This window comes from Ceratosolen solmsi, unplaced genomic scaffold (assembly GCF_000503995.2).
Source record: "Ceratosolen solmsi marchali unplaced genomic scaffold, CerSol_1.0 scaffold57, whole genome shotgun sequence".
NCBI classification, from domain to species: Eukaryota; Metazoa; Arthropoda; class Insecta; order Hymenoptera; family Agaonidae; genus Ceratosolen; species Ceratosolen solmsi.
The window spans coordinates 5,505,146-5,518,164 of NW_011948427.1; the positions used below are offsets into that span (position 1 = coordinate 5,505,146).

At 32.3% G+C, this 13,019-nt stretch overlaps 1 protein-coding gene across 1 annotated transcript in view; it reads left to right on the forward strand.

The window, feature by feature from the left end:
- E23 (ABC transporter G family member E23) overlaps positions 1 to 13,019 on the forward strand; it is a 172,790-nt gene that overhangs the window by 147,845 nt on the left and 11,926 nt on the right. The window contains exons 4-6 of the mRNA XM_011501208.1: positions 10,512 to 10,617; positions 10,982 to 11,082; positions 12,340 to 12,595. Coding sequence (XP_011499510.1) covers positions 10,512 to 10,617; positions 10,982 to 11,082; positions 12,340 to 12,595 — 463 coding nt within the window. The remainder of the gene's footprint in view (positions 1 to 10,511; positions 10,618 to 10,981; positions 11,083 to 12,339; positions 12,596 to 13,019) is intronic.

The following is a 13,019-nucleotide window of genomic DNA, read 5'->3' on the forward strand; positions in this document are numbered from 1 at the left end:
AGAGCGTCACATTTATAGATTCTTCCTAGCGTGCTTGTATTTTCTGAGAATCGTCGCTGAAGAAGGCGATTGCGGAAGATAAGACATGGACATACGATACTTTCATAGGAGCGCAGACAAAGAATCTCCTTCATCGTAACCCGAGTGCATCACACTACCCTAGTAAGCATGAAAAAAAATCGCGATAGTTTTCATTTCTATTATGTGATGTACTGATAATGGAGTTAGATTTTCAAGAACGATTTATTGCAAAGGAATTTAAAGTGTGTGTATTAGATACTGGTAAACAGTCGTTCATATACATTTAACAACAAGGAATTCTAACTGAAACCCATTCTTGCAAATTGTGTCATCTGATATAATGCAGTTACGTGTAAAAGTCAACTTACTGCTACAAGTAGGCATACATAATTTCATTTCGTATAAGAAGATATAAAGTTTTAGTGAATAAATTTATTTTATTTAAAATCATCCTTCGCTCATAAGTATTTCTCCCTGTTGAAGTTTATTTAATTCTAATTACAATAACAATTATATAATTGAATAATTCATTCGCTCGAATGGGAATAGCCATGTAGAGATAATAAATTTTTCGAAAGGACACTTTACACAGACGTGCATATATCGTTAAAATTAAAAATTGTTTTTCACATAGCATCCATTAATACTGCGCGCTAGTTCTTTTTTAATTTTAAATAAGAGCTTTGTTTCTGATAAAGTTAAGGGTTGGATTAATTCAAGATCCATTCTTATCATTTTGAGATATCGTGTTAATATTTGAAGAAAAAAATTGTCAACCATCTGTTATTTGAATTTGCCCATTTGAAATGTGTTTTGGTGAACTCGTGTCAACTTATTTTCCATTTCGCTGAAACTTGTATCTTGCATCAACTAATGACGTTGTCATCAATTGGTCCATCAATTAGTCCACCCTATTATACCCATTACGTGACGTCGTTGACTCATCGCGGCGGTATATTCGATGTGTGAAAACGCAACGAAGCTCGTACGTAGCCATGGGCCAGGAAGTTCGATAAACTTACCTCTATAGAAATCGCCAGCAGGACATATATCCTCAGACCTACGTCGCGCTCGTACATTACAACGTACGCGCGCTCCATCCGGTGAAATCTCGCGCGAGTCACGATTTTCTCTCGAGATGTCGCGCACTTTGACGAGTCAGTGTATTTGTTAACAGTTAAGAACCGTGATTTAATGAATGATGTAAGTTGCGCAATTACTGCTAGCTATGTGCCAAGTAGGCACGTTTTATACGATGTTGATGATAGTAATGACGGCGACGGTGACTTTGTCGCTAAAAGCCAGTCTCGTGCTTTTCACGGCACTGCATTTGTCGTGCCGTTTTATCCGTCCCGACCGTTCCCCCTTTATTTTCGAATAAGCAATTTTGACGGAATTGGCCCAAGCCTATTGCTTCCTTTTCTTTCACGATATTTCCAACTTCTACTCTATAGCATAGATTGATTTTTTAAGCTTGGCGAATCTAATATAACGATATTTCGGTAATGTAATGCAAACTATAAATCGTTTCTTTCATTCCTTCATTCTTTTTGTTTTCTCAATTTTTTTGATATTAATTTTCGAAAGTAATTAATTTGCTGCTGAAATGAATTCAACAACATAAGTTGAATGAAACAATCCACTCAAGGAACTTACATAGCAGCTTTCAAATTTTCAAAGCATAGAGCAGAGGGAATAAGATAAAAAATACGTCAAATAATAGTAATTAAATATTGTTATGATAATTCTATAAGTAGCTTTATTGTTGAAATACTTTCGTGTAGTTCCGCATTTCCTCTATGGACTTCATGGCCTTCCCGATAATGGCCTCGATTTGCATGTTGTGTAGAAAAATGGGCGATGAAAGAACAAAGAAATCGCACTCCCGGGCAGTTTTTAGGTCGCAGATGGCTTTAGTGGTTCGGTGGCCTGAACAATTTTGTTGCGTCGTAGCAAGGTCGACGAGACCCTCGTGCCCCAATCATCCCTAATATAAAGCGCTGAGAAGTCCCAAATAAGAAAGGCGGCTGCAGCCTACATATTATCGAATGACCCATTAAGAAAGAAAAGGACGAGAGAGGGCCACATCGAGTTCCATCCGCCGCGTGACCCTGCCGGAAGGACAGTAGTGAATTTTTGGGATAAAGTAAGGTGAATCGTGGCAGTTTTCTTGGTTGAACAGGTGAACGCGGGAACGGGCGAAAAGCTCGTGATGCCCCAAGCCGCAACAAATGGCATAAGCGGAGGGGCCGCGACGAATGAGAAAGGCGGTACGGCCGGCACGCCAGATATTACGGTCACTGTTACATTTTTCCTTCGTTTTTTGTCTACCTCCCGCTTCCTTTTTGCCTTCATCTGCTCGGTATTATATTTTCGCCGTCGCGGCAGCCCCGAACTGGTTTTCGGCTATACCGTTCGAAGCATAAGCGCGCGCACGCGCGCCACTCCGACCTTGAATTCCTTGAATTTCAAGAAGGTCGAAGTAGATGCGTCCCGTTATATTCGGTGGTGTCTCGAGCCTCCTCGCACGTATGACGCTGACACACCCGTGTGCGTGCGCGCGCCCATGCGTATGGATATTATAATGGCACAACGCGTTGTGGAACGATTGCGCGCGCAAAAGCGCGATCCCGGCGTCAGGAAGGCCGCGCACGAGAGAAATAAAAAACTGCGCCGGCCTCTTCCTCGGCGAGTTCCGCACTCTGTCCCTCTTGCTAACGGCTCTTTTTTTCGACAACCGTGTTCCATGCTTTTTGAGTGAGAGGAAGGGAGCGAGGCATCGCGGGACCGCGAATAATAACTCGGCCCTTCGAGACCCTCATTCTTACATTGACATGGGTGTTCTTGTTCCGGTTTTTTACTCTCGTCGTTTTTCTTTCTCTCATCGATAAAGTTAGATGGACAGCAAACGAATCCAGCTGACTCTCAGTGACTCGCTAAAATAACGCGAAGCCCAATTATCTCTGCATCTGTTTACAAAAGATTTACCTATTTTTCAAATTCTCATCTTTATCACTGCCTCAAGCCTTAAGAAATATATAAATGGTAATGTTTCTTTTTAAAATTTTAATAATTTTTCTGTAGTGTCCTATAATAATCTTATTACTAAAGATATTTAACGCACATACCATAGACAATTCTAAATAGATTTGTGTGTGTGTGTGTGTGTTTATTTTTTCTATATTAAGGTATTATTTATACTATTGACAAATAGAATTAGAATAAAAATATAATTTTTTTTTCATTCAAAATATACATTTTTAATCATTTCTTTTTATTATTATTTTACACGTATTTACCAGAACCATTTTCTTTTTGTCAATATTTCATTGCCTAACATATATGAACTTACGAAAAATATACAATGAATATTTGAAAATACGTTATAAAGAAATACATAGTTTATTCTAGGCAAGGTTTCTGCATATCCTAATTGATATGTTAACTTGTTATTCGGAATATTCGAATTACGATATATTAACATCATGTGAAACTAGGCTTTTTACATTATTTATAAATCGTAATTTCGCGAAAATATACACGAGACACTTTTGGGACAATAGCACTTTCTCCCTCCTCCCACCCCTTCCCCCTTACTCGTTCGTTCACTCTCTATCTCGGTATCCCTCATTCGTTCTTTCTCTCCAAGAGGTGAAGACGCAATCATACGTATTTTTTGTATATAAATGCACGTAAACACGTACACAGCTTGTGGACGTCGAGGTACTGAAGTGACACTTAAAGAAGGAGAAAACAAAAGAGTGACGAAACGGCGGGGGGGGGGGGGGTGAGGAGGAGCGCGCGCAAATGAACGCGCCGAATGTTTTTTAAAACACGTAAGAGCTACCCGTGCGGTTCACTGACCGAGTTATGACGTCATGCAATGTATGTATACACGACCGCGTTCACTTAGCGTGAATATATACGAATACGACAGAAAGTGAATGTGTGCGTGATGTCTCGTCTCCAACGCTATTTGCATGTTGTATCGAAAAAAAAGCGCGCTCGCGAATTTTGCTTGTCTGATGGTCTCATTTTCTATTCCTAAAATAAAGCAAAGAATTGGGTATTAATATAACATCGTACATGTTTTATTCTTTACGATTATGCATTCTTTATATTCATGTTATAAAATATAATAATTATATACTACTGTGAAAATATTTATGGTTGTTAATAAAAAAAAAAAATAGAAATTATATATTATGAAATAAGCAATAAGAATAAGTAAGGATAACACGTGTTTATATATATTATTTATTAAATTTTATTTCATTATTTTCGTGAAAAATTTAGTAATAAATTAATGACATAGTAATAGAAATTTTAAATTTAGCAATTAGAATACTTATCTCATCGATTTAAGTATATAAATGTATCGTTGATTGAGAGTCTTTATTTGTTGTTACAAAAGCATTATTTCGCATCTTGATAATTTATTATCTTATTAACTTATATTTACCTATTTCTTGAAAGGATATTTATGAGTAATATTTATCTTCTACCTTTGTATATAGGAATTGCAGTGTACTACATTTCATTTAGTAAATTATGCGAACATTAATCATATTATTTTAAGAAATTTAAATTGCGCTTTTTTAAATTTCATCAATTTCCGGTTAAATATAGAACCTCCAGACATGAATAAATTATAGGGGCATTGTTCTATACGTTACGTAAGCATTCTTTTTCAGCATTTCGTGAAACGGGACTTTTAAGTCCCATCTGCTCTTTTATTGTGAATTAAGAATCGACTTTCAGACCGCCCCAATGCCGCCGGCTCTCGGAGTTCACTTTAGGTATTACGAGCGAAATTTAATGTCCCAATATAGATATTGGGTTCAACTTGGCTTTCTTTATGAAACCGCCCATAAAGTCAATTATAAGCCATTCGATAAACATGTTTCTAGTTATATTCATTTGCATTTAATATCTCAAGGAGTATCTCTTGCAATATTACGTATAAAAATCATTATCCATTCAACTTACTTAATCAGCTCAAGTGTTTTTAATAAAGCTTATAAAATGAATTAAAAAAAAAAAAACTATTAATAAAATACTTATTATTTTTTAAGATTCTCGTTATAACTCACATTCTCTATTGATGAAATTTTTTTTTAGTTTAATTCAATTCTTGATTAAAAAATTTAATTAAACTGTTGTCTGGATTGAGAAAAAATAAGTGAACTTTAAAAAGAGAAATTTAACACGTATAACGATTTATGTTCTTCATTTTTTCGTTAAAAATTGTGTATTGTGATTTCTATAATGTACAATTTAATATATTTCTTTTGTATATTATAATTTTAATTACAATAATCTTATACTTTAAGTATTAAATTAAGATATCGTATGCCTTTGGAAGTATGAACAGCATCGCACAATGCTCTACTCAATAAGTTCTTCAGACCTTAATTATTCAAATTGTTGAACGAATTTCTAAATGTGCTGCTAACTAATAATAATAAAGTCCAATTAATATATTCGCGTATATTAATATCAAAATTGCCTTAAAAGAATATAAAGGCTAATGAACCCCAAAGTCAATGGAATTATGAAACAAAGATACGCTCGTTTTACACACGTATAAGCGAACATAATGGGCCGATTTGTGACCCTGGGCGATGAAAAGCACGCACTCCTTTGAAAAAGTCTTCTCCCTTTCTTTCAATTATAAAAAGTATAAAATAAAAATTTCTTTCTACACTTTGGTGCTAAACTCAAATTAAAATTTTTAAGTATTAATGTTTAGAATATTTAAGGCAATTTGTAGAAAAATCTATAAATGTCGATGTTAGTCTATTATATTAATTGAACAGTGGTGGCTTTTAATAATATAATAAGAAGTTCAAGAATAAAATTTTTAATTAATATTTTTTTAGAGAAAAGATATCGGACCTGATAATGTAATTTCTGCACAATAATCTAAACTGTAATTAAAGATAGATTAATAAATGTTTAAATAAATGATTTTTGTATTCTATAACCTCCAGAATAATAATCGACTATCTAGGTTAATAAAATGTTTGTGATAAGAAATTGAATTAATATTATTAACTATATTACACTAAATCCGCTTGAGAACCAATATCTATGCATCTGAATACAATATTTTCTATCTATTTCCAAGTAAACACAAAATCATTAAGTATCATCGCAATTCTGGCATTAGTCTGTAAAAATCAAACTTAATAATTAAGAAATTTATGTTTATATTAAATATTAATTATAATAACTGTAATCGTTCATATTATTGTAATAAAGATAGTAGATATTGTCTGTACACCATATCTTTTACGCATACGTAGGTATGTAATGTAATATCACCGCGCATATACTTTGTGTATGTCGATATTCAATACGGCGCTATAGTACCGGAAGTATTCAACCCCGGGAAGACAACATAAGTAAGGTTTTGTATTACAGGACTTATTTTCTTCAATTAAATATCCAGATAAGCTGCTACGCTTATTAATTACATTCGTCTTAATAATTAGGATTCTTTTATATCTCGACAATAGTTAAGATTCTGTAAAGTTATTCAACATTTATGTAATATTAATGTTAATAATTATTAATTGTAATAAAGTTGTTGTTCTTAAATTTGACAACTGTTGTTAATAATAAGAGTGTATTTCATTGGTATTTTACTTAAATATGTAATTTATGTTAGTCCCTTACGATTACTTACATGACTATTAATTATTGCATTGTACATATTTCAATTATATGTTATGCAAGTTCTTTGTAAAGGCAATATTAACAGTATAACATTTATTCAATATAAAAATAAAAAATGATATTGTAAAAATAAGTAGAAATAGCAAGAGACAAATCAGACATAATATATATTATATTTATCACTCTGAAGGGAAAAAAGATTATAAACTATGAATACAAAGTTTCTTTTGTAAATTTTCTTATAAATATTTGCACTTTCTTTATAGAATATTTTTCAAATACAAAAAAAAAACTGGAAGAATAAAAGTCCACGTGGCTAGGGCATTTTATAAATGTTATCTATACTGGTATTTTCAAATTGCAGTATGTCTCATAAAATATCAATGGTACACTTGACCTATAATCAACTTCATTATTACTGTTATAGCAATAAAGCACTCATGCTAGAAATATAATTAATTAGTTAATGACTTGTGTCGGTATTATAAATATGTGTAGTGTGTGGTGAAAGATTTTCATTGTAGTTAAATCGCATAAATGACCTGAATAAAAAGACTGCGAGACATTACATTATTGACAGTCTGAAAACTTTTACATAATTCCTATATAATTTATAAGTTGAAATATTGAGGAATGAATAATGCTGACTACTTTACATTTGATTTGTATTTAACATGCATGTGAAATAATATATTCCAGATATTATACTTAGTTTTGACTGCTTTCGCCTTGCCAACAAAAAAAATATATATCCCGAGTTCAGAATCTTCTGTTGATTTCATTGCATTCAATATAATAACTTTCTGAAAACCATCTTTTTCACCAGTTTTACTTAAGAAAAAAGAAAACTCTTCATAGGCCATTGCTTTTTTGAAACTATAATAACATCCTAATTGTCTTAACCTCCTTTTACTGACTTTAAATATGTATGTGTGTATGTGCATATATATATATATATATATACGTGTGTAATATTTATGTTATTATAAATCATTTGTGGCAATAACCTGGAAATCGTAAAGTCTTGGGTTGCGGTTATACCATTCAATTATACGTATGCATTCTTCAAAATTCAATTCTATCCATTTTTAATACATATTCGTGATGACGCTTTCATTTCTTTGAAAAAAAAAAATAAAAATAAAAATAAACAAAAAATAAAAATAAAAGTAAAGAAATAAAAAAATTGAAACTCATTGAAATTTTTATGGTGCACGAATGTACAGAGCCTTATATTAACCGGACCTGTTTGTGCTCGGTGCACTCGACGCGTAATTAGGCCCAGTACTGTTTCTCTGTCCCACTCTTTCACTATTACTCTCTATCTCTCTCTCTCTCTCTCTCTCTTTCTCTTTCTCTTTCTCTCATTTTGTTTTTTTCTCTTTAACTCCTCCGCCTCCTCTATGTATCTTCTTTTCTTTTTCTTTTCCTTGTTCGTAATACAATTCGTCGTACGGGATATTGCGTAGCAGGGAGGCGCGTAACGGGACGCGTTCATTTTCGTCGCTGTCGGGGCCTTTTGAAAGAGCTCTCTTAAAGGGCCTTTCACACTGTCGTAACTGCATGTAACAGCTGTGCGTGCTAGCGATCTCATGATGTCCATTTTTTCTCAGAATCTCGGTGATTGCTTCGCCGTCTTCCTTCCCCTCCTTGGCTTAGCACTCAGATTTAGTTTTCGAGGAAGTTCTTTCTCGCGAGGATTGCTTTTGTTTATTATGGAATTTTTTAAAGTGAAATTACTTTTTTTATGTTACTTCATTTAAGATATTAGATGGATGGAACATTAGCCCAATCATGCTAAAAATTTTGAATCACGATATAGAAATCCATTACTTAATACAACTTACTCGAATGTGGATAGATTTTAGCATTTCAACATATATTATTCGATTTCATGAACTGCACTATAAACATTGGCAAAATTATACTTATTTTATATTTTATAATAATTATTTTTTATTATAAATCTTTTATATCTTTATAAATATTATATATCTTATTTTATAATAATGGCATTTTAAAGATACAGAACGATCAGATTAGTAATGATAAAATGGTATTTTTTCCGAATTTAAATGATTATATATTCATATTAAGCATGTGATAAAATAATATAATAATAATATTAATAATAATAATAATAATGATAATATAAATAATTAGAATGTTACTTAACGATAATAATAATGCGGATGTATAGTAGTCAATTGTTTAAAAAAAATATTAAACCAAATGATTATAATTTATCATTGTTGTGATTGCAATTGGTAAATAAACAAATAAATAAAGATCAATTAAAAATAATTTTAGAATGAGAATTTAAGTAGTATTATAATTATTTATAAAAAAAAAAAAAACATCTGCGGTGTATAGACTATTGAATAGGATAAGTACAATTACAAACAGAAAACGTGTTTAAGCATGTTGTGAACAACTTCTTCAAGTCACAGCAAGCGATTTGCGAATCTCAACGCGTTCGTAATAGCAATACATTGACTACTTAGAACTACGTCTAGAAAGTAAAAGTAAGCGACTAAACGATTTGGTTTTTTAATTCGTACGATACATTTAAAGTAACGTCTTGTACTGTATTATTGAGCAAGAGCTAACGTGTAAGCAAATTTGAATGAATTTTTTTTAATTATAACTGAATATTATAAATAACATAACCGACATTTTTTTAAAAATATTAACTACTTTACTTATGCATACAAAAAAAATGTTGATTATTGACATGAAGTTTTAATACTACTGGTATAATGATGATGATTATTATGGAACGTTGGAGTGAAAATGATGAAATTGGCGACAAATTATATTTGAGATAATTTGGTGTTTATATTACTTTGAGCGTTAAATTAAATACCTTGATATTTCTATCGACTGTAACTTTTCTAATTTGTATAATTAAAAACAATCTATAATAATAATGAAAATAAATAATAAAAATAAATAAATACAATCTGTGGGAAATCAATTAATAATCGAAAAATTATTTTTCGATTGCTAATATATTAAATAGAATTATCAAGTTTAATAAAAATTATTTTTAATAAAAAATATAGATATTTTTTTAAGTATATTTTCTTTATTCCAATGCTTTATATATCAATATTACAGTGTACAAAGAAATTGATTTTAAAAAAACGGACTAAATTAATGTTACCAATATTCGACGTAGATGTTTAAAATTAAAAATGTATTATTTCATATAATACTTGGTTTATTATTATATTACGTAAGTGCATACCTTTTAATGAAAAAAGCGTACATTTATTATTATAAAATCTTTAGTCAAATATTTTGGGATTGCTTTTAATAATAATCATAATTATATAGTTTGATTACGTTTCCAATTCATTATGTTAGTGCATGATGACATAGCGGTTAGACATAGAGCTCGAAAAATAAATAAAATAAAATATAAAAACGAATAGTAAATTATGAAATAGTTGGAATGCACTCGAATACTTCCCTCTTATTTTCTGAAATTAGAGTTTGGCGTTTTCGTAAGTAAATAGAGAGTTCCAGAAAGACAAATTAATATAAGGACTACTGAGGACTACACATAAGGAGAGTGGCGAGTGGGTGCGAAAAGACAGAATACAAAGCTAAAGATATAGAGAATTGGGGTGGGTGGGCGGGGTTGAAAATGGAGGGAGAGCAAGAGAAACAACCACGCAATACTTTCGAAAGTTAATGAGAGTCGATGGCAGCCCGTTGTCCAATCGTAATTGAACGAGAGGAAGTTGAAATCGTATTATAAGAAGAAAAGAAATAACGATGTATCTTTTGCGCTCTTGTTTTAGTACCAAGCACGCCTCAGGCTTCCGGACACACTTTCCCATTCGCAGAAGATGCAGTGCGTGGATCATATCATCGAGGTTCTCGATCTCGGGGCTTGCCAGGACACCAGTGAGTACACGCATCTGTCTACATATGTGGGAAAGCCTATACGAGCAGCAAGAGGGTGTCGGAGAAGAGACGATGATCAGTCGCAACATTGCGCTTTCGGCCGTGTGATCGACTCGCCCGATGCCCTCGTTCTATTCTCGGAGAACTCTTTCGGGATTATCGGCGCGGCTCCTCTGATGTAACGAAATACTGTATTCGAGAGCTCGGCAATCTTTTATTTTTCTCCATTCCATTTAATATTCTTTTTCATTTTTTTCCGAGCTTAATGCATGACTTCTTCCTTTGTATTCGCGGATTTGTAATTTAATTAATACCTCTTTACTTCTAGCGCTTTTATTAATGATTCATTTTTGTGACTTTTAAGTTGTTGGAGACTACACAAAGCGAGGATTATCTGGTGGAGAAAAGAAAAGGACGAGTATAGCCTGCGAATTGCTTACGAATCCTTCATTAATGTTACTAGATGTAAGGATAACCTCACTCGATAATTATAATCTTAATATTATAATTATAATTAATTATATATATATATATATATATAAATATACTATAATTGAAATTATAATCTTTTCGCAAAGCGGAAGTTGAAGCTTCTTATAATTAATGCAAGAACACTATTGCTATGTTATTTTATAAGATATTATTGTTTGTATTAAAAAAAAAAAGAATTAATTCTTGATCAACAAAATAACACATAAAATATTATGTTTACATAGATTTTTTTACTCCAATTACAAAATTGCACTATTTTATTACGCATAATAACAAGAGCCCGCAAAAAAATCAAAAGAAAAATATTAAATGAAAAATACGGTTTGTTCAATAAAATTTCTCGTTATTTAAGTGTATTTTATTTCAAATTATCTACTTATTGATTTGTAATAAACAAGTTATAATAAATAATTCATTACTTCATAAATGTAGTAAGTTTACTGGGTAGCGTTTTATTCATAATTATTCTATCTTTGTCGTTAATTATTATTAACAAAAAATAGGATTCCTTAATTATTTGTTTTCGAATTTCTAGTCACAATGATATATAAATTTAAATTAGACAACATTCGATTAAGCTATTTTGTGCCACAGTGTATTATAACTTTCATTTAACAGAATTTTTATTTCAAAATAACAACAATTTTACATACTAGCAACTATTAATAACTTATAGAGGAATTGTACTTTACCGAATATAAAATGCACGCTAAATTTATCACCTTACTTAACTTCTGCGCCAATTTAACTATTAATTACAAAAGCTGCCTTAACTTGCTTAAAGATTTATATCTGTTTCATAATAATTGTATAATTGGATGCAGTACAACGCGGTAGTTAATATTTACCATACCAAACTAAAATAAAAATTAAACATAGAAATATTGACTAAAATATGAGAAATGGTCGATTTTAATATAACATTATTGAATCAATTTTAATACCTAATAGAAAAGTAATATAATCCCTTGACTTCTATAATCAATCATATAAATGAGTTTATCTGAAATTTCTCATTATAAGTTCAATAAAAGAATACAGTAAAATTTATCATATAGTTGCATAATAAAGTGAAAAAATCATTGCGATCAAACGTAGAATCGAATGTAATTACTATGTATATACTAACAATACAAAATCGTAACCACTAATTTAGGTAATTGCCAGAGCAATGAGAGGTACGAGCAAATAAACAAAGGCAAATGATAATATTTGATTGCTCTATGTTAGGAGCCAACCAGCGGCCTGGACTCACACTCGGCCCAGGCTCTCATATCCCGTCTGAAGAAGTACGCGGAGCAAGAGGGCAAAAGCATCGTGGTGACGGTGCACCAACCGAGCTCACGCATGTTCCACAGCTTCAACAAGCTGTTGCTGCTCAGCAGGGGCCAGGTCGCTTATTACGGCTCGACCGCCAACATCGGCAGGTTTTTCTCCACCATTGGTCTCACCCTCCTGCCGCACTATAATCCGGCCGACCTCATACGTGAGTATACGAGACGCGCAACGCTTCGCCGAGAGTACCGACGCCCTTGCTATTAGAGCGGAGCAGCCTCTGCCTCTTATTTCCGAGCGTTATTTCGGGCAATTTCTTCCATGAGGCTTCCCTTCGGCTGCACCTCGCTGTCACCGAGTCAATTACAAATTAATCGGCCAGTATTTCTTGGTTTTATCTGTCGCAGCGATTACAAAAACGACAACTCGAGCCTTCCCTTATTTAGGTGCTAATGCATTTTAAGTTGCGTTCATTTTTAACCTACACATTTCAATAGCTGATTAATTACTTCAAAATTATTCTTCTACGCGCCCGCGCACGCGCGCACGCACACACACATACACACAAAACATTTACTAAATGATATTTACAGTTGTATATCTATAACCTTAGCTCCTAAAAAGCCATGTGCCAT